This window comes from Mytilus trossulus, unplaced genomic scaffold (assembly GCF_036588685.1).
Source record: "Mytilus trossulus isolate FHL-02 unplaced genomic scaffold, PNRI_Mtr1.1.1.hap1 h1tg000103l__unscaffolded, whole genome shotgun sequence".
NCBI classification, from domain to species: Eukaryota; Metazoa; Mollusca; class Bivalvia; order Mytilida; family Mytilidae; genus Mytilus; species Mytilus trossulus.
Window position 1 is genome coordinate 3563983 of NW_026963296.1, and position 22376 is coordinate 3586358.

Sequence of the window (22376 nt, forward strand, 5' to 3'; positions counted from 1 at the left end):
GACCTATAAGCTTGAGCAGCAGCTTTAAAAACATTGTCACCCTCTTTGTCAACAGTTTTTTGTTTTTTAGCTGGAGGTTCTGCAACCTCAGTATCACCAACATGATCATTATTGTCATTATTATTTTCATCATAAACCTCAGGGTCTGCACCCTGGCTTTCATCGTAACCCTCAGGCTCAACGTAATACAATTCGTCGACCATCGACTTGAGAGACACAAAATCAGTTTTTTGGGAACTCTGTTCCTGTTGCATGTTCTTCAGAACTGAAAAAAACTCAGCTAAAGTGGGCTCTTTACTAGCTTCGCCAGTATTTTGACTCAGACCTTTAAGTCTTGAAGCAACAGTTCCGGCCTTGCCGGAGCTGACAATTTTTGCACCACTACTACAACTATTTGTATCGTCATTCTTTGAACGAGAATCATCACCGGATGATTTTCTTTTAGGATTTTTACCTTTTGCCTCATTTGAAGCACTTGAACCTTTCTTCAAGGATTTTGAATCAGTTTTCGAGAGCATGGCATCCGCCATTGTTTACACCAAAAAATATCAACTGCCGTAAAACGGTCTATTTATCGTAAATTTACAACAGAGAAAAATGTAAAAAAAATTAATATAAACAATAAACCCCTCGAGTTTATTTACATATTAAACAACAAAAAAATAACTACCTCGTAGTTATTGTGATAAAATATTTCATTATAGAAGCTACAATTACAGACCATGTCTGCCTTCTATGAAATAAAGCTACGAACTGAAGCTACACATGCGCACGAACATCTCATCTGGTCCCGGAAACGGGATGACGTAGTTAAATTAACTTCTAAAAAAGGAGGATGCCTAAAGATATTACCAACCTTTTCAAAAACCCAATTCAAAGGACATTTTGTTTTATGTATTTTCTTGTTCTTGCATATCCAATTTTCTTTTGTTCTTGCATCTGTCAAAGGTACTAAACACGTTTTACCGTTGCACATTTCTCCAACTTCTATTTCAAACAGATCTGATATGGAATGGTGACTTTGTTTACCAAAACAACGTGGGTAAAACTGAAGAATTCGTTCAAGTGCCAAAGTCAGGCATTCCTGTGTTGTTGTTGCTAGATCTGGTGATATGAGCTGTTTTGACACATCATTGACGAGGTATGCAAATAATCTCTGACCTTCAACCTTAATATGAAGTTCATTTCTGTTGTCAGCATCCATAATCGCAGATTGAAAATAAAGACAAAAACGATTGTCCTCTTCTTTCAGAGACCAGATATTTATTGCAGCCCCTATAAGTTTGAACGACAAAGCAGATGGAACCACCGTCTCCTTAAGATGATAAGCTATGCACAGTGTTCTGTCATCTGTTGCATTTTTCTGCATTTGTTTTGGAATCTTTTGCTTCACAATGCAGGGTACTAGAAATAAGTCTGCAGCAGCGTCTTTTTCAGTGTAGCGTTTAGGTTCTACAAGGATATCTAGATGAAGGAGGACTTGGATTATATATTCCTTAGTTCTGACATCCGTCAAAATTTCTTTGAAAGCTGGTTGTGACCAAAGAGTAAACAGGTCTGTCTTCTTTAGAACTCCAGTAGATGATAAATTTTCCAGTATGTCTCGGACGGGTCCTTTTTCTGGCCAAAACATTTTGTCTGTAACAAAGGCTCTCAGGATATTGACCATTGCTGAAGGTTGAATGACAATGAAATCTCTTAAAGCAGGTTCATCGAAATACAACAGCTTTCCAATTGAGTGTTGAACAATTAAGAAATCGTCTACTCTTCTTTCATTCAGAGCAAATTCTTTATTAGATTTGTTTCTCTCTAAAAGTTTTTCTTTTGTTATCAGCTTTACTCCATCTGCTCTCATATCTGATATTTGTAAATCAAGAGGCACCCAAACAATCGGCATCTGTTGTCCCCATGTTGACTGCTGAAAGGCGATATCAACTAATGTATCCTTCAAGCGCTCAATATCTCGATCTGCTGCATCGGTTGCATTCATGAAAAAGACATTGTCATACATGATATGTTCATGAAGCTTGTGTAAGGAAAACATTTTCTGCAGATCTTCTTTGAATTTAAGGACCAGTTTCTTTTGCTCATCCTGTCAATCATAACAATTAATGAAATGAATACATTTTTTTATTTCACGAAAACAAAAATATTTTTGGACAGCTCTGAATTTAAAAATTAAAATCACAAAAATAAATATAATATTTTCAAACACTGTAAACAATAAAATAAAATATTTTAACCGATGAGTCAAAATCTTCAGTTTTAGCTCTTTTAAAACGTATTTCAGATTCTAGACTATGCAAATGAATTTAGTTTATCCTCTTGAATGCTGAATTGGTTACTGCAAACTATTTTGAAATGAATACTTTTTCTTCTGTTTCCCGCCGATATAACCAAAAAGTGTCCCACAACAGAAACCTTCTTATATTTAATGCATTTTCCTCAGTTTTAGTTTGTTATCCTGATTTTGTCCATGGATTTATGAGTTTTGAACAGCGGTATACTACTTTTGCCTTTATTTGTCTTATCAAAGTGGAAAAATTAAAGCGAGAATTCGTTTCAATAACCATAACTTGATCGAAGGACTAAGTTTTCAATGCAAAGTCATGTTTTTTCAAAAGATTATTTTATAAGTGTTAAGTGTTTTCGTCTAAACTGTTAAATCAACATTAGTAGTTAGTTCGGGGCCCTTTATAGCATGTTGTTCGGTGTGAGCCAAGGCTCCGTGTTGAAGGCCGTACTTTAACCTATAATGGTTTACTTTTTAAATTGTTATTTGAATGGAGAGTTTCATTGGCACTCACACCACATCTTCCTATATCTATTAATTCAGAGTATTTTAGTACTGTTTTCACTGGAATGTATACAAGAAATTGGAAATTTTAGATCAAAGTTGTAATGTATGCTTAAGGATGATTGCCTTCTGACGTAGTTCATGTAGTTCTAATGGCATTGACTTCGAAATTTTAAAATTATTACAGATTATCTTTTTTAAGGCTCAAGGGCTTCATATATATATACATGATATATATATATATATATGATTACATAAAAAGGCTGTATTTGGTATATGAAAAGTACATTTAAGTATTATTTAATATGACCAATATAGGTTGGGCCCTTAACTTAAACTTGGTCCTTGAAAAACAAGAATTAAGTTTAGTGCCTGATTGTTTCAATTGTTAAATATTTAAAAATAGGGCAGGAGAAACAGTTTTGTCACTGAAATTTTGCATATGTGTGTTGAAAAGTAAGATGGGAAAATGAATAATAAAGGCAGACAAACCTCTGAGAAGCTATCACTGTGAGTGGCAGCAAATAAAATTCTTGGCATTTTATCTTCAGTTTTGTTACAGTATGTCAATACAGAATTAATCCAATGCTCCAGAATAGCTACAACAGTAAACCAAGAAATAAAATGTTTCCAAAAGATTCACTTTATTTCAAATTGCTTAAATTTTCATGATTAACAGTACAGAGGTTTTCTAAACCTATTTCCAGATTTTCCTGAAGACTTCTCAATAATATATTTTATCATGATGGATATATATAACTGTATAAAGCTTGCCATTTTAGCCATTATTACATTGATTCAAATTCATGTTACTTTTCTTCACTTGAAAACTAATCAAATAAATTGGTTAAAAATAGTATTGAAATACAAATATTATTGATTGCTGCAGTGCGCTTTATTCTTAAAATCATATTTTGCTTATCATACTAGATAAAATACATTTGTTTCATATAGTTTGAAATTTTACTTAAAGTAGCAAAATAAATCAAATGATGTTTCTTGTTTTGTAATGTCTTAGGACGGAAATATTTATCAGCCTTTCGCATAAATCTTTAGATTGTTATCACTGTTTCATTTCCGTACATCAATATCATCAGAATGCAGTGGATTAAATGGTTAAACTGTCTGAATTATTCTTCTCATCTCCTTTTAATTTGCTAGACACAATGAATAGCTACTACATCTTCCTATATCTACTCTATCTACTCTAGAACTGAATAATTTGGACTAGGAATCACGAATGACAACACTGTTGACAATATATCAATTGTGACTGCGAATAGTATGAATCAAACTCATATAATACGAGTTTTATGAACTCGGTGTTTCTGTATTGTAAATGTTATAGATTATCGATATCCTATATCGGCCCTTCAGTATCTTGTTTAATGCAACTAACTTCGAATCTATATCAAAACAGAAACGTCCAATTAAATACATTATATTATAATCTCTTAGAGTATTTCAAAATCCAATTGTCTATTCAAAGCCACTTACATGCTGCAGTAACATCTCCTTGCGGATATTCTTCTAATTCTGTATAAAGGCCTTTACGTCCATCAAACATCAGAATGAACGTTCCCCTGTGCTGGATAAATAACTGATGGGTCATATCAAATGATTTTTGTCCACCAAAATCGACCAGATCTGATGGTGCTATATTCATGATATTTGTACCTTTCTTAATCTTCTCCAATAAGTCATCTTGAATGGAATGTGCAGTATGGATTGGTGGTTCCTTGAAGTTTTTTGATGTCTCCTTATTGGATTTCGGTGACACGTGTTCCTGGTTTGAAGGACCCAGATTTACATTCGATAGATTTAATTGATTTCCCTTTGTTTTAACATTAGACTTTGGATCACCTGGATTTTTTTCTATACTCTCATCTTGCAGACTTGGTTGTTTCTTTAATTCTGGATTCCCGAGAAGTAGTTTTGCTAAAACATCACCACTACCTAACAAGGTTAAAAATATAAGGAAGAGGCATGAGAAAAGCAATAATTTGACCCTGGACATTTAAAAATAAATAGATGTCAACCTATTCTTGAAAGCCTTACAAAATAATTTTATTTTAATGACACCTAGATATTAGAATAACTGAGTTCAAATTTCCACTGTGTTGCACATAATTTATCTATCCAAGGGAATTTTGGATCCTCAATGCTCTTCAACTTTGTACTTGATTGGCTTTATAACTATTTTGATATAAGCGTCACTGATGAGTCTTATGTCGACGAAACACGCGACTGGTGTACTCAATTTTAATCCTGGATCTTATTTACACCACTGGATGCCACTACTGACCGACGTTTCCTTCCCGAGAGTATCGCATGCCCAGTAGTCAACACTTTGGTTTTGATGTTTCGGAACATATGAGTATTTTAACCATATGTGATTGGTCAAGTCCATATGCGTATAATGATATGGTCCGACCATACCCATATGTTCCAACCATACTTGTATGATCGGACTATATTAGTATATACTTGTTTATTCACGGATTGGACCATATGAAATTTTAGCCATACAGGCATATTTTTTCAAATATGCATTAGTATACATATTTGTTTAGGACCCAGCTAAAGGACTCATCCGGGAGCAGGAGTTTATTGCTGCAATTAAGATCTGTTGGTGGCCATCAGCTGTTGTCTGCTCTATGGTAGGGTTGTTGTCTTTTTGACACATTCCAAATTTCCATTCTCAATTTTATGAGAAACGTTTCAATAATACAATTTACTTAATCTAAAAAATAAACCAATGAGATCACATGAAAATGTATATTATAATGCAAAGGCAACATAACAAGGTGACCAAATATTGATGCCACAATTATTTTTCATCGCTAATTGTATCTTGCATTTAGGATGACATTTACTTCCACATGGTACTATAAAATTTTCTGCAGGTCTTGATTCTGCTCGATCCTTCGCAGTTAAACCTTTTGCTTTCGAGTAAAAAAAAAGCATTTTAAGGATATGTAGCAGCTTCGTGCAGTGGTACTTAGGTCCTGAGACATACATAACAGTCATTCGGAAATTTTGGTAATATCTCCCCAAGTCGACATATTGCCATTCAATTGTCATAACAAATCGGTAATGTATTAAGGGTATTTACTATAGTGACTAGAGAGTAAAATAAATACATAAAACTGGTTAATTTTTATCATTATAATATAATATTCTGACCCTTGATATTGTCTTTTTATTGACGTGACAACCAGAAGGTTCATACCTTATGAAGAGATAAATATTAACTGTAAACTTGTTGATTATCCTGACCATATGCGTACGGTCGGACCATATGAGTACTACGCGTATGGTCGGACCATATGCGTACTAGTATATACCAGTACAGTCATTACCATACGCGTATGGTCCAAATACTCATATGGTCCTGAATATTGACATGAATATCAATTATGTGGTCATTTTTTTCAAATTTCTCACAAAACTAAGGATTGTCTTTTTCCAGGCATAGATTACCTCAGCCATATTTGGCACAATTTTTTTGAAATTTGGATCCTAAATGCTCTTCAACTTTGTTCTTTCGACACTGATGAGTCTTACATAGACAAAAAGCGCATGTGGCGTACTCAACTATTATCCTGATACCTTTGATAACTAATAAAGATGAAATTTGGAGGTAAAAAAAAAGCTTAAATTTAAGTTTGGTTAAATTTTTATAGGTACATGTACCTATAATTATAATATTTAAATTTGACAGCAACAAAATAAACTACCAAAATAACCTAGCAATGTGTAAGATCAATAGATAATTAATAGATAATTAATATACATGTAGCTGTAGATTTTGCTGAGAATTCAAGTTGAATTGAAAAAAATATAGAAAGACAATATAACAATCAAAACCAAGGAGTAAACAAAGACTCATAAAACAAAAGGACATTTACATCAACAGTTATAAATAATAAATAAGAAACAACACGAACTCTACTAAAAACTGGGAGTAAAATCAGGTGCTCCGGAAGGGTAAGCATTTCCAGCACCGTATACAGCACCCGTCATGTTATTTCTTTGTTCAGTTCGGTAATGACCTAAGGTTACTATGACTGAGGATGAATATCAGATATGATTTCTGACACACTTTTGTCATAATGGCCAATCAGCTCATAATGGCCAATCAGCTCATGATGGCGACCGTAAAATTTCTCGAGTGATGACCTTAATTTGAGTGATTCATAGCCCTGTCTTAGCAACTTTTGAGAAAGTAGTATTCCTCATTCAACAAAATCAACGTACTTTGAGCTAGCTCTAGAGTAACGTATCAATTGAGACACATATACTCTATATGCCGATGCTGTGGGGATGTTGCTACACAGAAATGGAAAGTTGACTATAGGAAAATTAAAACCATCGCGTTTGTCATAAATTTTGGTATTCAACCTACCATCAGTAGTCAATTCGAGAAAAAAAGGTCTAAATATGAAGCAGATTTATCTGTGTCTGTAGTATCTTTAATTTCAAGTTCACTTGGATATATTAAATGTAAGTGATCACTGAATCTATTATTATTAAGAGACAGTACATCATCAATATACCGAAAGGTGAAATTAAAAGACTGGGCTAATTTCTTTTCTCCTTTCTGTACAAGCCCTTGGATAAATTCTGCTTCATAGGAGTATAAAAACAAATCTGCAAGTAGAGGGGCTCAATTGGTACCCATTGGGATTACAATAGTCTGTTGGAAGAACAAACCTCCAAATTCAACAAAAATAATTAAACTGAGACGAGACATGTCGAGGCAGGACGAAAAAGGCCAAGACTGGTCGAGAACATATTTAGAATTTACCACAATTATCAAGTACCTAATTAGATTTATTAAGTAAAGTAGATACTAAAGTTCAGTACTGTCGATATTTTGTCAAGTCATTGATTGTCAATGAGCACAAAATATGGTCTTTTCAGACTGTGAGCAAATTGTTTAGTGGTTAAACATATAATACAGACCTTTTTCCAATGGAATCATCTTTCGTTGTTGTAAGTCGATGCCATTTCTTCCAAAATGAATAATTAGTCCATCAGTTGAAAACCACGTCTTTGGAATTTCCTCGCCGATAAGAATACTTGCAAGCGACGATTTCCCAATGTTACAAGGCCCAGACAAATAAACCCTGTTTTCATAGGAAGCAAATGTTCCGAGAGCTACAAGATCCTGGAACTCATTTCTATTTAACTGTCTGAGTTTGGTCAAAATTGGATTTGATAGTTCCTATAAAATTAAGAAACGTAATTAACAGTGTAAGTCTATTAAATTATTCTTATGTTGGTATTGAGTAACTATGATAAGTCAATATGAAAACATTGTAGCTTCCTTATAATATTGTTTCACAAAGAAGTTAGAATCACAACATGCACAGTAAGCTAAAACTAGTTTAGGTCCTTTTTGGTCATAAACCTCTTAATCTGTTTCTGTTCCTAATTACAACCTTGGCTTTCAACTATTTGGCTTTGAGCTTTCCGGATGAAGATAAATCCAGAAAAATTGCTTGTAATCCATGAAATTTATGAAGTCATGGAAGTGTTGTATTTAATTTTTTTAATAAATATACGGGATCCAATTATTATGTTCCCAATGTGAATAACCTATGCTCAGGTTTCCTTTTATCTATTTAAGAAGATAAAGTAAATCTTAAGGTGGCAACTCCATCAGGCAAAGTTATCAGGATTTTTTCGCTGGCAATTCAAACCTTTTTTAATCTCCATACTTTCACACATTTCATAGTTTTAGGCTTTCAACTTTTAGTAATGGGCTATGAAGTATCAATATATAATGTGTGGTGTGAACAAAAATAATATCAAATAATAGAAATTGACGTCATAAAACTTAAGTACTATTAAAATGTTAAGTACATTTACTTTATTCTTGATTCTGTTTCTTGTAAAACTTTTTACAACAAAAAAGATATTTACTTGGTTTATACAGAATAATTTTCAAGAACAAATGAAGAAGGCACCGATTTATTTTAAAGATTAAGGTTATTTACCATTTGTAAAGATGAGCTTGGCTGTTCTTTTACGGGTCCTATTGATTTTCATTCACTCAATTGTTTAAGCTTTCAGAAGTTGTAGTGCCTGTCTTACCTGATGAAGGCAGATCAGAAACATATCTTTGACACATGGAAAACAGTATCATGTTGTTTTATGAAGGCCTCCCAAAGTTTGTTTTTTATTTATTTTTTCTAAAAGCTGCAAAAGAATCTGACTTCAAAAATTGTATCAGTTCCTTTCAGCTTCCTTTTGCCCCTTATCTATCAAACATTGTAAGAACTTATTTATGGAAAGCTTAAGCTGCTTCTAATAAAATTCTTTTTTTTATACAATTTAAACTTTTTTTGGGGTGTGGACCAATTAATTTATATTCTATTTCTATATCATGTATATAGGATCAAATCTAAGAAGAAAAGTCATTAAAAAAGAGGCTTAGCATCAGTATGTTGTTACTTTTTTTTTACTTCGGTAATGAGAAATTTTGACTATTAGATGTAAAATTTCTAAGTTTACCCTTCTGTTGCACCAAAGATGGTTTTGTGTGTCTTCCCTTTTTATGGTATTTAGTTTTTTATCTCTCTACATTTTGTAAATCGCTTTATATTGTTTTATTCTGAGTGTAAGCATTTGTAATTCTAAAGCATGTGTACCTGTAAGTATTCCATCACTTCCTTATACTGCCCCTTTTCTTCTTTTGCTGCTAGATCGTATGGAGTCTTACCCTGAAATACAGACAAATATGTATATTACTTTCATCTGTTAGCAACAAAGAAGACTTTTGTAACAAGTATCTTACAATAAGTAGGACCAGTAGCAGCTGAGAGGTGTTTTACTTTATATTGACAATACCCAGACGGTGTTCATCAGTACTTTATATGATTCGGCTAAAATGTGCTCTAAAATGCAAATAAATGGAAAGTTGGCACTGTCAACAGATGCTCCCAATACTGCACAATTATTGACAGAAAATAAAATTAACTGTGAAATTGCCTAATTCCTGTTGAATTGTGACATGGTTAAAATGACCACATGCAGGAAAGCTGTTAACACATTACAGTTCCAGAAAACAATAAATCACTTGCACATTCTATGGTGTTTCATTTGAAAAAAATATAAAGGAGATCAATTTACAACATAGTTATGACTTGTTTCCGATGGAACAAACATTCCGAACAAACTTTCCTCTGAATTCAGCACAATATCTTCGTAACCCTGAGAGATTTTATTTAAAGGTGGTTATACATAAATTTGCAAAGGCGAAGCTGAATTTAAGTTATAATTTTGATTTGATTTTTGGTGTTTTAACGCCACTTTTAAGCACCGCTTTTGGGCTATTTCATGGCGGCCAGTTTTTATTGGTGGAGGAAGCCGGAGTGCCTGGAGAAAACTACCGACCGAATTTAAGTTATAAGAATTGGTATTTTTTAATATTCAATTAAAATAGCATGGTCATTTGTGAATTCAAAAGTCAGCTGATTGTGTTGTCGGACTTTTACATCAACCTACACTTTTTTTCTGTATAATTAACAATTCATATACAAACTAATTTAAAGTCTTTTATGCAATCAAAAGGGAGGTGATTGAAATGTGTGTGGGTAGTATTAGCGACAAGATTGATCTCTACTGTTTTATGAATGCGCGGTTTTGTCACCTTTTATGTACTGCTGCAAAAAATCATTGCTGTTTTAAATTCATTTCTAATATATGACAAATTATAAATTTGTCAAAATTTTCTTGACTCTAAAATGTATCAAAAAGATTGATATAAAACGTACACAACTCTTTAAAAATATTAGACTTTGAACTCTGGAGATAATGACAAAAGAGAATGATTTATTAATTGTTATACAAGACATCTAGCATGTCTAGAAAGGAAGAATTAATTCTGCCTTCAGTTTCATGAAAAATGACATTCCTTTTATGGTATGGAACCTTGTGGTATTATTTCATTGTGACCCCTAGACTTGTACTCAAAGTATTGTCCAAAAACAAGAAAATCCAAGTTTGTTCTTTTGCCCCTAATTCCTAAGCGGTTTGTCCATGACCCCCAAAAAGCAATCCCCACATTCCTTTTGAGGTATAGAACCTGTGGAAAAAACAACAAATTTCCGGCCCCTTTATGGCCCTTAATTTCTAAACAACTAAAACAATAACCCCCCAAATCAATACCATCCGTCCTATTGTGGTATGGAACCTTGTGCTATAATTTCGTAGAGATTCATATACTTTCACCTCAAGTTATTGTCATTTTTCAAAATGGAAGGATGAACTGCATACTAACATTGAATACTGGCAAAAATCTTTTGTATACTTCAGAAAGGTTGCATAGATACATATTTGTATAATTTTCAATATAAATTTCTACATAGGATTATTCCTACAAATACATTTTTATTTAAGATTAAAATCAGAGACACAAATTTATGTTTTTTTTACATCCATCGGTGTATTGTTGCCCCAGACATTTCAACCCACGTGACTGTCGTCTTTGACTGTTAACATATAGCAAAATAACATTCCTTATCGCTTGTTATATTATTAGTATATATGTCAATTTCATCAATAAGTATTTATGAAAATAATTTTTAGAACATAGATAAATGATATGAAAATGTTTTGTCATGAGAAATATATATATATAATATATCAATAACAAATCAAAAATAACGAAAATTTGAGTTAACATAAATATGCGAAAGAATATCTAAGAACGTTTTGCGGGAAAATATGAATGCCTAGTACTCAAATCCAATCTATTAGAAAATTCGAATTATTACAGAAGAGTGTCCACCATGCACTTGCACTGCACTATTATTAGAATATTAGAATAGAATGATAAACAAATGGATGAAAATTATATATACATGTAACTGTACATGTTATATAGAAATATTAATATAATATATAACAACAACAAGAACACGGATGCCCCACTCGCACTTTTATTTTCTATGTTTATTCGACTGCACATTGGGGTCAAAACTCTAATTTGGAATTATCATATCATAGGGAACATGTGTAATAAGTTTCAAGTTGATTGGACTTTAACTTCATCAAAAACTACCTTAACCAAAAACTTAAACCTGAAGTGGGACAGACAGACGGAAGAACGAAGTACGGACAAAAGGAAGCACAGACCAAAAATCATAATGCCCCTACGTGGGGCATAAAACTAAAGGCCCTTAAGAGCCTGTGTCGCTCACCTTGGTCTATGGCCATATTAAACAAAGAACACTCTCCAACAATGTAGAGGAGAATAGACTTACTGATAAAAATCTCTATTTTGTTGATTTTGCATTACTGATCTTTTAGTTTGTTAACTTTCTCTGACTTATTAATAGATCTTGCCTTGCTGATAATTTTTGTGATTTGAAGTGTTTATTTATCAATTCAACTATAATTTAAATCATATAAAGCATTACAGAAAAAAAATGTGTCTCTCTAAATATCATAGTTTTCATGATAATAGGGGAAAATGGAAAAAAAAATGGTTAAAATCATTTATGGGCAATAAGTCCTATAAGCATGATAATAATGTGCCTTAACAGTTTTGACATATATGGAAAATCGGAAGAGTTCATTATGCTGAACATGTTTGCCCCTTTCAGATTTCTCTATTTATAACGGTTCAAAAATTAATAGACAAAACTTGCATTTTTCTCCTATGTTCTATTTTTAGCCATGTCAGTCATGTTGGTTGATAGGCGGGGTCATCTGACACATTGTTTGAACTAATGATGATTGTGAACAAGTTTTGTTAAATTTGTCTCAGTGGTTTTTTGTAAAAGATAACAAAAATTTACAAAAAATTGTTAAAAATTGACTATGAAGGGCAATAACTCCTAAACGGGTCAATTGACCATTTTGGTTATGTTTGACTTATTTGTAGATCATACTTTGCTGAACAATTTTGCAGTTTACAGTTTATCTCTATATATTATAATATTCAAGACAATAACCAACAAGAGGCTGTCACATCGATAGCAAACCGGATTTATTAATATTTATTTATGTCCTGGCAATATCACAAGAACCATTACTGATGAATGGTGAAAGTGAAAATCGTCAATATCAAATTTGACCTCCTTTTTGTAGTCAGTATCAACATATTAAAATTTGAAAAGCTGAGATTGAATGGTTCATTAGTAAATGCAACAACATGAATGGAAATGTCATTTTACGATCTTTCAAGAACCATAACTCCTGAATGGTAAAAGTCAAAATCGTCATTATTGAACTTGACCTTCATTTTGTTGTCAGTAACAACATATTAAAATTTTAAAAGATTTGGTTGAACGGTTCATGAGTAAATGCACGGACACGACATTTTTTTTAAACTTTCAAGAACCGTAACTCCTGAACAGTAAAAGTCAAAATCGTCATTATTGAACTTGACCTTCATTTTGTTGTCAGTCACAACATATTAAAATTTTAAAAGGTTTGGTTGAACAGTTCATGAGTAAATGCACGGACACCACATTTTTTAAACTTTCAAGAACCGTAACTCCAGAACGGTAAAAGTCAAAATCGTCATTAACCTTGACCTTCATTTTATTGTCAGTTACAACATATTAAAATTTTAAAAGGTTTGGTTGAACGGTTCGTGAGTAAATGCATGGACACAACATTTTTAAAACTTTCAAGAACCGTAACTCCTGAACGGTAAAAGTCAAAATCGTCATTATTAAACTTGACCTTCATTTTGTGGTCAGTAACAACATATTAAAATTTTAAAAGGTTTGGTCGAACGGTTCATGAGTAAATGCACGGACAACATTTGGTGGACGCCCCCCCCGGCCGCCGGACCGCCGTACATCCCAAAATCAATAACCGACATTTTTGTCACTAAAATCCGGTTAAAAACTGCAAAATTTGCTTAAAATTACCAATTCAGGGGTAGCAACCCATCAACAGGTTGTCTGATTCGTCTGAAAATTTAAGGATAGATAAATCTTGACTTGATGATAATTTTTATTACATTTCAGATTTGCTGTAAATGCTTTAGTTTCAGAGATATAAGCCAATCAAAGAGCTGAATAGCTCTGAGGGGAAAGACGGCCCTTGTTTCTATTTAATTATGTTTTTTTGGAAAGGGGGGGGTATCTTTTGATAGTTTGCATATGAAGAATGAAAAAGAGAACAGCTAGAACATGTAGAAAGGTTGACAATATTGAAATCAATTGTTGTTTATGTAATTTCATTTCCTTAGTTTAGGATTCAATTTGGACCAATGGAAGAGATCTGCATCTTCTAAATCTAAACATTTGATTAAAGTTGATAGCTAATTATCTAAAACTCAACTGAATTCTGTCATTTCACAACAACTACAATATTTTTTGAAATCTTGATTGTGTACCACTGAACTGCAGGCTAGGGCCATTTTCCATTTTTTGTGACAGTACTCTTGGATTTTTAAGTTTTTTCTTTAGAAAGTGTGGACTGAAAAATCTATTCAGTTTTAAATTTTCATTCAATGTTTAAGTTCCGAGTTACAACTCTCATCACAAGGAAACAGGTACTAATAAAAAAAAAACAATATGAGTGATGTAAACTGTGTGAAGCTTGTTTCCAAATCTTAATTTTGAAATATTTGTAAATAATAAATATGTTTAAACTACAAAATGCTAATTCTTTTATTTTTTTTTACCATTACATTGATTAATGTAGGTACACAAATTTAGTTTTAATAGAAGACTACTAATCCAATGAAATGTCACATTTGAACTTTTACTTTAGTAAATAATTACTCATCAATTGAGGTGCTCCTGAATTGGCGGAATATTCTCAGAATTTTTACAGAAAAAAGTTGTCTCACTAACTAGCGACAAGAAGAATTTTAGCGACAAAAAGCGACAAGAAGAAGAATTTTTTCTTGTCGCTAAATAGTCTTCTTGACGCCTCTTGTCGCTTCTTGACGCTTTTTGTCTCTAATTAGTGAGACCCGAAAAAAGTAATAAAATCGTTTCTTTCCCCTGTCACATGTAACCCCACGATCTTTGTTTATTTTGAAAGTTGTTGACCTACAAATTAAAATATTGCATGTTGATGTTTAAATCATTTACAGTAAACAATATTATGTTTAGATTTAACAAATACAAATTTGTAATTAGTGCACGATCTCTAAGAATGATTTAAATAACCAGTGAACTGGTGGAGGATATCCCTGCTTCTTCCAAGAATGACGTCACTATAAAATACAATGTAGGTTGGATATATTTAGAATATCTCGTCATACTAATTTTTCCGGATTGTAAAATAAACGTAAATAGTTTAAAGGAGAGTTCAAGATACGATAATTTCGCGAGAAACAGAAGGGAAATGTGTAAAAAGTGTTTAAAGTCAAACTATTTATTTCTAGGTCTCCTTCTCTTCAATCTAAGTAAGATTTGTTGGGGGGTTTTCCACACTATAACATGTATAAAAACAAAATGAATGATGTGAGGGAGTGTCACTCTGGTCAACCCCATAGGGGATTGACGGCTTGAAGCCGTCTTTCCCCAAAAACTGCATTTACCCCTATGTTCTATTTTTAGCCATGGCGTCCATCTTGGTAGATGGGTGGGGTCATTGTATACATTTTAATAACAAGATACCCTAAGGATGATTTAGGCCAAGTTTTGTTCAATTTGGCCCTATAGTTTCAGAGAAGATTTTTGTAAAGATTACAAAAATTTATGAAAAAATGTGAAAAATTTACTTTGAAGGGCAATAACTCTTTATGGGGTCAATTGACAATTTTGGTCATGTTCACTGAATTGTAATCTTACTTTGCTGAGCAATTTTGCTGTTTACAGTTTATCTCTATCTTTTATATTATTCAAGATAACCAAAAACTGCAAAATTTCCTTAAAATTACCAATTCAGGGGCAGCAACCCAACAACGGGTTGTCTGATTGGTATGACAATTTCTTAACATAACCGTCCCAGGGGTTAATAAATCCACTAGCCCGACGCCCGGGACTAAAACATTTAGACCTCTGACTACCTAAACTTGTAACCCAATATGTCCGATGGACTAGTAACAAAAAAATCTTGGTGTTTTTAAAATAGAAAAGGGGAAATCCCCTCATCACTTTTCTATCTTAGCCAATCAGATTCGACTGCGTCATCCGGGATTCCTAGAATTTAAACTGATTTTGTACAAGTTTTTATATAGAACAAATAACTCTGGGTGGATCCCGTACTTTCAATATTGATGTGTCTGTACAGGGGGTATACATTGCTTATGCAACCTGATTGTACCTCCTTCTGATTAATTTATAGCAATATAAATGTGAATCCCTTTTCACAGCAGAAACCTGATTTTGTCAGATATCAATTTGAAACATGTGCACATTTTATGGACGCCATTTTGTTTTTGTTTACATACTGTGAAGAAGCCTCAAGGTTACAATGTACCAAATGAAATTACATGGATGCAGCCATTTTATGAAGGGAACATGACAAAGAGATAAAAATAGATGGCTCTCTGTGATTGGTTGTTATATCATTTATATATTTTTATTCTGGAAAGCATCATGAATGAAGTTTCATGCAAGCACAAATTTGTCCTAAAATGTATATGATGAGAGGCCGGAAATAATTTTTTTTATGTTGATCAAAATTAGAGAAAAAAAATTGGGAAATCGTAAGGTATCGTGAAAACCCCAAAAATTCACCAAGAAATGCCATGGGACCATATATATTTGAGTGTGGTAAAATCACAAATAGATATCGAGCTTCAATTAGACAACAGCAGTTTTTCCATAATTAGTTTATTGAAAACACCTTTTAAGGAGATAACTGCTAAAAATAGCATTGCCGGCAATGGGGCCACCATTTAGTACTTATATTCTCAAGAACGGTGAACCATGACCTAAACATTAACAGTCTTCAGAAAACTTAAACTTGATGCAATAATATTTCATCAATCATGATTATCTTCCTTGATATTCAAATGAATTCGATTTTTGAAGAAATTAAATTTTATTACAAATACAGTTTCAGTTTAGAGACTGTGCTCAGGTTGTAATATATTTATAGCCCACAATTAGCTTACCTGTGTTAAATGTAAATATTGACAATACTGTACATCATTTATCAAACAATTATAAAAGACTCAAACTATGGATGGTGATATTTATGTAAAAGAGGGACGAAACAAAAGGGAACAGTCAAACTCAAAAATCTAAAACAAACTGACAACGCCATGGCTAAAAATGAAAAAGACAAACAGACAAACAATAGTACACATGACACAACATAGAAAACGAAAGAATAAATATGTAACGGTCATTAAATTTATTTTAATAAATAGAATTTTAAAACTGAAAACAAATATGAGCATTACATAATTAACCAGCTGATAATTCTTTTACACAAACTGATGATGTACAAAAATGTACCTGATAAAAAACCCTTCAATCCTAGCTTTTATATACCCATGTATAACAGTGGTCAAGACTTGTATCATCTCCGGATTTGGTCAACTCATTATATCAGAATATTCATTTAGTAGATATATTCAATTAATCGATAATTGAATATTCACTGAATATTATGATATAATGAGTTGACCAAATCCGGAGATGATACAAGTCTTGACCACTGTTATAAATGTCGTATACATACTGCCAGAAGTTCTCTACTCATTCAGAAAAAGAAAGTGCACTTGTAAGGGGAACACACAATCTTAAAATAGACCCAATAAAAATACACTAAGTGACACCCCAGCATTTACGTATCGTGTTTAAAGCAGTGGATCCATGAAAGTGACCAAATTTTAAGTCTAAAGATTTATTGTCAGACACTGAACTTGGACAATGTATTCTCAAGCAGCAATGTGAGCCTGATCAATTAAATAGATATACATGTAAGGTTCTCTTTAACACTGCGTACAGTGTTGCAAAAAAAGGGAAACCCTTCAGTGAACACTTTTACATCAATAACAGATTATGGCATAATTGTCAATAATTGAGACAACAAACACACCCACAGTGACACCCTCCCCAATACCCCAAAAAAAAATATTATTGGAATTCATAATATACAAGACAATTACATGTACAACTAGAGGCTCTTAAGAGCATGTGTCGCTCACCTTGGTCTAAGTGCATATTAAACAAAGGACACAGATGGATTCATAACAAATTTGTGATGTTTTTGTAGATTTTACTTTAGCCACGAGCATCACTGAAGTGACATGTACTGTCAAAATGCGCATCTGGTGCAGGAAAATTGGTACCGTTAATGTTATTACTGAACATTCTTGCTACTTACAATTTTCTCTATCTATAATAAACTTGACCCTTTAGTTATAGAGGAAAATATTTTGTAAAAATTTACAAAAAATTACCAAATTAATAAAAATTGTTAAAAATTGACTATATTAACTCCTTAAGGGGTCAACTGACCATTTTGGTCATGTTGACTTATTTGTAGATATTACTTTGCTGAACATTATTGCTGTTTACCTCTATCTATAATACTATTCAAGATGAAAACCAAAAAATGCAAAATTTCTTTAAAATTACCAATTCAGGGGCAGCAACCCAACAACGGGTTGTCTGATTTGTCTGAAAATTTCAGGGCAGATAGATCTCATAAACAATTTTACCCCATGTCAGATTTGCATTAAATCCTTTGGTTTCAGAGATATACGCTAAAAATCTACATTTTACCCCCTATGTTCTATCTTGGTTGGCTGGCCGGGTCATCATTCGGGGAAAATTTGGTTAAATTTGGCCCAGTAGTTTCAGAGGATAAGATTTTTGTAAAAATAAACGGACTATGGACGACAGACGATGGAAAACGGACAAAGGACGACAAGTGGTCAATTGGGCAAGGTGAGCTAGTAATAACCAATAAAATGCTCTGCAGGGCACAGCTTGATACGACCGCAGAGGTTGAACCTTGAACAATGTTTAATTTTTGACCCTTTTGACTTCAATGAGGACCAATTTGATAACGGGCCCAAAAATAAACAAGAGGCTCTCAAGAGCCTGAATCGCTCACCTTAATCCTTTTGGTTAAATCTCTCAGCAATGATTATTTTGGCTTTTCAATTTATTTAAATGTTCTTTGGATCCCCCTATTTTCTTCAAAAGCAAAAAAAAATCATTTTCTCCTATGTTCTATTTTAGCAATAGGAGCTATGTTTCATTACATACAAGGAAATAAAATTTATACTAGATACTCTGAAACTCATTTAGCCTAAGTTTAGCTGCAGTTTCAAAGGAGAAGATTTTTTAAAGTAAGTCAACATGATGAACAAATTGTGAAAAAAGTCTTTAAAGGGCAATAACTCCTTAAGGGGTCAATTGACAATTTTGGTCAAATTGACTTATTTGTAGATCTTACTTTGCTGAACATTATTGCTGTTTACAGTTTATCTCTATCTATAATAATAATCAAGATAATATTTAAAAACAGCAAAATTTCCTTAAAATTATCAATTCAGGGGCAGCAACCCAACAGAATGTCTGATTCATCTGAAAATTTCAGGGCAGATAGATCTTGACCTGATAAACAATACTACCCCCTGTCAGATTTGCTCTAAATGCTATGGTTTTTGAGTTATAAGCCAAAAACTGCATTTGACCCCTATGTTCTATTTTTAGCAATGGCAACCATGTTTGTTGATAGATCAAAATTTCGGATACATTTTATAAACTAGATACCCTAAGAAACATTCAGTTAAAGTTTGGAAATATTTGGCCCAGTAGTTATAGAGGAGAAGATTTTTGTAAAAGATTACTAAGATTTACGAAAAATGGTTAAAAATTGACTATAAAGGGCAATAACTCCTAAAGGGATCAACTGACCATTTCGGTCACTTGACTTATTTGTAAATCTTACTTTGCTGAACATTATTGCTGTTTACAGTTTATCTCTATCTATAATAATATTCAAGATAATAACCAAAAACAGCAAAATTTCCTTAAAATTACCAATTCAGGGGCAGTAACCCAACAACAGAATGTCTGATTCATCTGAAAATTTCAGGGCAGATAGATCTTGACGATCTTGACCTGATAAACAATATAACCCTTGTCAGATTTGCTCTAAATGCTTTGGTTTTTGAGTTATAAGCCAAAAACTGCATTTGACCCCTATGTTCTATTTTTAGCAATGGCGACCATGTTTGTTGATAGATCAAAATTTCGGATACATTTTATAAACTAGATACCCTTAGGAACATTCAGTTAAAATTTGGAAGTATTTGACCTAGTAGTTTCAGAGGAGAAGATTTTTGTAAAAGATTACTAAGATTTACGAAAAATGGTTAAAAATTTACTATAAAGGGCAATAACTCCTAAAGGGGTCAACTGACCATTTCGGACACGTTGACTTATTTGTAAATCTTATTTTGCTGAACATTATTGCTGTTAACAGTTTATCTCTATCTATAATAATATTCAAGATAATAACCAAAAACAGCAAAATTTCCTTAAAATTACCAATTCAGGGGCAGCAACCCAACAACGGGTTGTCTGATTCATCTGAAAATTTCAGGGCAGATAGATCTTGACCTGATAAACAATATTATCCCATGTCAGATTTGCTCTAAATGCTTTGGTTTTTGAGTTATAAGCCAAAAACTGCATTTGACCCCTATGTTCTATTTTTAGCAATGGCGACCATGTTTGTTGATAGATCAAAACTTCGGATACAATTTATAAATAAGATACCCTAAGGAACATTCAGTTAAATTTTGAAAGTATTTGGCCCAGTAGTTTCAGAGGAGAAGATTCTTGAAATAGTTTACGACGACAGACGACGACAGACGACGGACGACAGACGACGACAGACGACGGACGACAGACGACAGACGACAGACGACAGATGACGATGGACGCCAAGTGATGGCATAAGCTCACTTGTCCCTTCGGGACAGGTGAGCTAAAAATCTAAATACATTGTTAGATTCAGCATATCAAAAAAAAACAATATATTCAATTTTTGTTGAAATCAAACAAAGTTTAATTTTGGAACCCAATTTGGACCAACTTGAAATCTGGGCCCATAATCAATCAAAGCACTGTAAGCGCTGTAGGAAGTTAACCAAAAACCAAGGCAAACGTAATTATGAACACTGTGCAGAGTTGCTTCCTTTTTTTTTTAATTTGAAAGAACAAACATTAAACATTCGTATATTGTCATTTTTGTTTATTTAAGAATTGATTATTAAGGCAAATTAATTAATATTTCATCAAGGTTTTCAAAAGCAATGTATATATATCAATGTACATGACCCCCATCTTCACCTAAAGTCCTTGATGTCACTCCATACCAAGTTTGGAATAAAATGACAGGTGATTATAAAACAGAAATGGTCAATCATTATTGGGCTTTACACTGCTTGAAAAATTTATATGTTTTCTTTAAAATGAGCCATAAATGAAAATTATTATAGGTCCAGAAATAAAATAATTAAAGTAAATTCAATTAACCTAGACTCATTTTTTGCATCAATAAGATTTTAAAATAAACAAGAAATAATTGTAACAGGATGCCTTTACGAAGTCTCCCAAACAAAGCTCCCATAATTCGTCATTCCCATGATCGCCTGACATTGGGCAAAGTCCAGAACATATTGGTTTCAGGTTTAGTGAAGTTATATGCATATGTGACCATTTATGTCATTCAAATCTTTTTGAAATGACGAACAGGATTAAATATGTTGAGGAGTGGGTATCTCGACCGTTTACAAGTTCTCAAACAGGAGGGAGTTGGGTTATCACAGGGACTCATATATTTCATTCGATTTGTTATATTGTCCCATTCATGAATACATATGGTTTAGGGGTGGGGATCTAGACTGTTTACAAGTTCTCAAACAGGAAGGGGGTGGGGTGACCCAAGGGACTCCCCATATATTTCATTTGATGTGTTATATTGTCCCATACATGAATATATATTGTTTAGGGGTGGGGATCTCGACCATTTACAAGTTCTCAAACTGGAAGGGGTATGGTGACCCCAGGGACTCCCCCTATATTTTATTTTATTTGTTTTATTGTCCCATACATGAATAGATATTGTTAAGGGGTTGGGATCTCAACCATTTTCAAGTTCTCAAACAGGAGGGGGTGGGGTGACCCAAGGGACTCCACTCCCCATATATTTCATTTGATTTGTTATGCTGTCCCATAAATGAATATATATGGTTTAGGGGTGGGGATCTCCACCGTTCACAAGTTCTCAAACTGGAAGGGGTACATAAATGCCAACCCCCTTTTGACACAGTCAGTAACAAATTATCAAATTTGAAAAGTTTTCAGTAAACACTCATAAACGTGCATTTACCAATAATAATTACTGACCAGTGGTTGCAAAGTGATGTGCACTTAAATGTGTCGTTTAACATGTTGTCTGTAGTATGCATTCCATTTATAAATTGTTCAGATGTTCTCGGCTCGTACATTTTAGTTTTGTTAAGGAAAAGTAGAGAAAGGGGGAAAGCTACTTCATAAAATGCAAGTTTGCCTCTTCGGAAGTCAGTTAGTTACCCAACAACAGGTTGGTACTTCCTGAGAAACCGGAAGCATTACATTGGCGTTTTCAAAATATGGACCAGGACAGAAAAGTA

General features: G+C 33.1%; 1 protein-coding gene across 1 annotated transcript in view; it reads right to left on the minus strand.

Moving 5' to 3' along the window:
- The window catches only part of LOC134699927 (uncharacterized), a 54042-nt gene that overhangs the window by 18286 nt on the left and 13380 nt on the right, over nt 1-22376 (minus strand). Inside the window, exons 5-9 of the mRNA XM_063561321.1 lie at nt 9457-9528; nt 7766-8027; nt 4295-4753; nt 3290-3396; nt 857-2092 (exon numbers count right to left, since the gene is read on the minus strand). Of these exons, the coding sequence (XP_063417391.1) occupies nt 857-2092; nt 3290-3396; nt 4295-4753; nt 7766-8027; nt 9457-9528 (2136 nt within the window). The remainder of the gene's footprint in view (nt 1-856; nt 2093-3289; nt 3397-4294; nt 4754-7765; nt 8028-9456; nt 9529-22376) is intronic.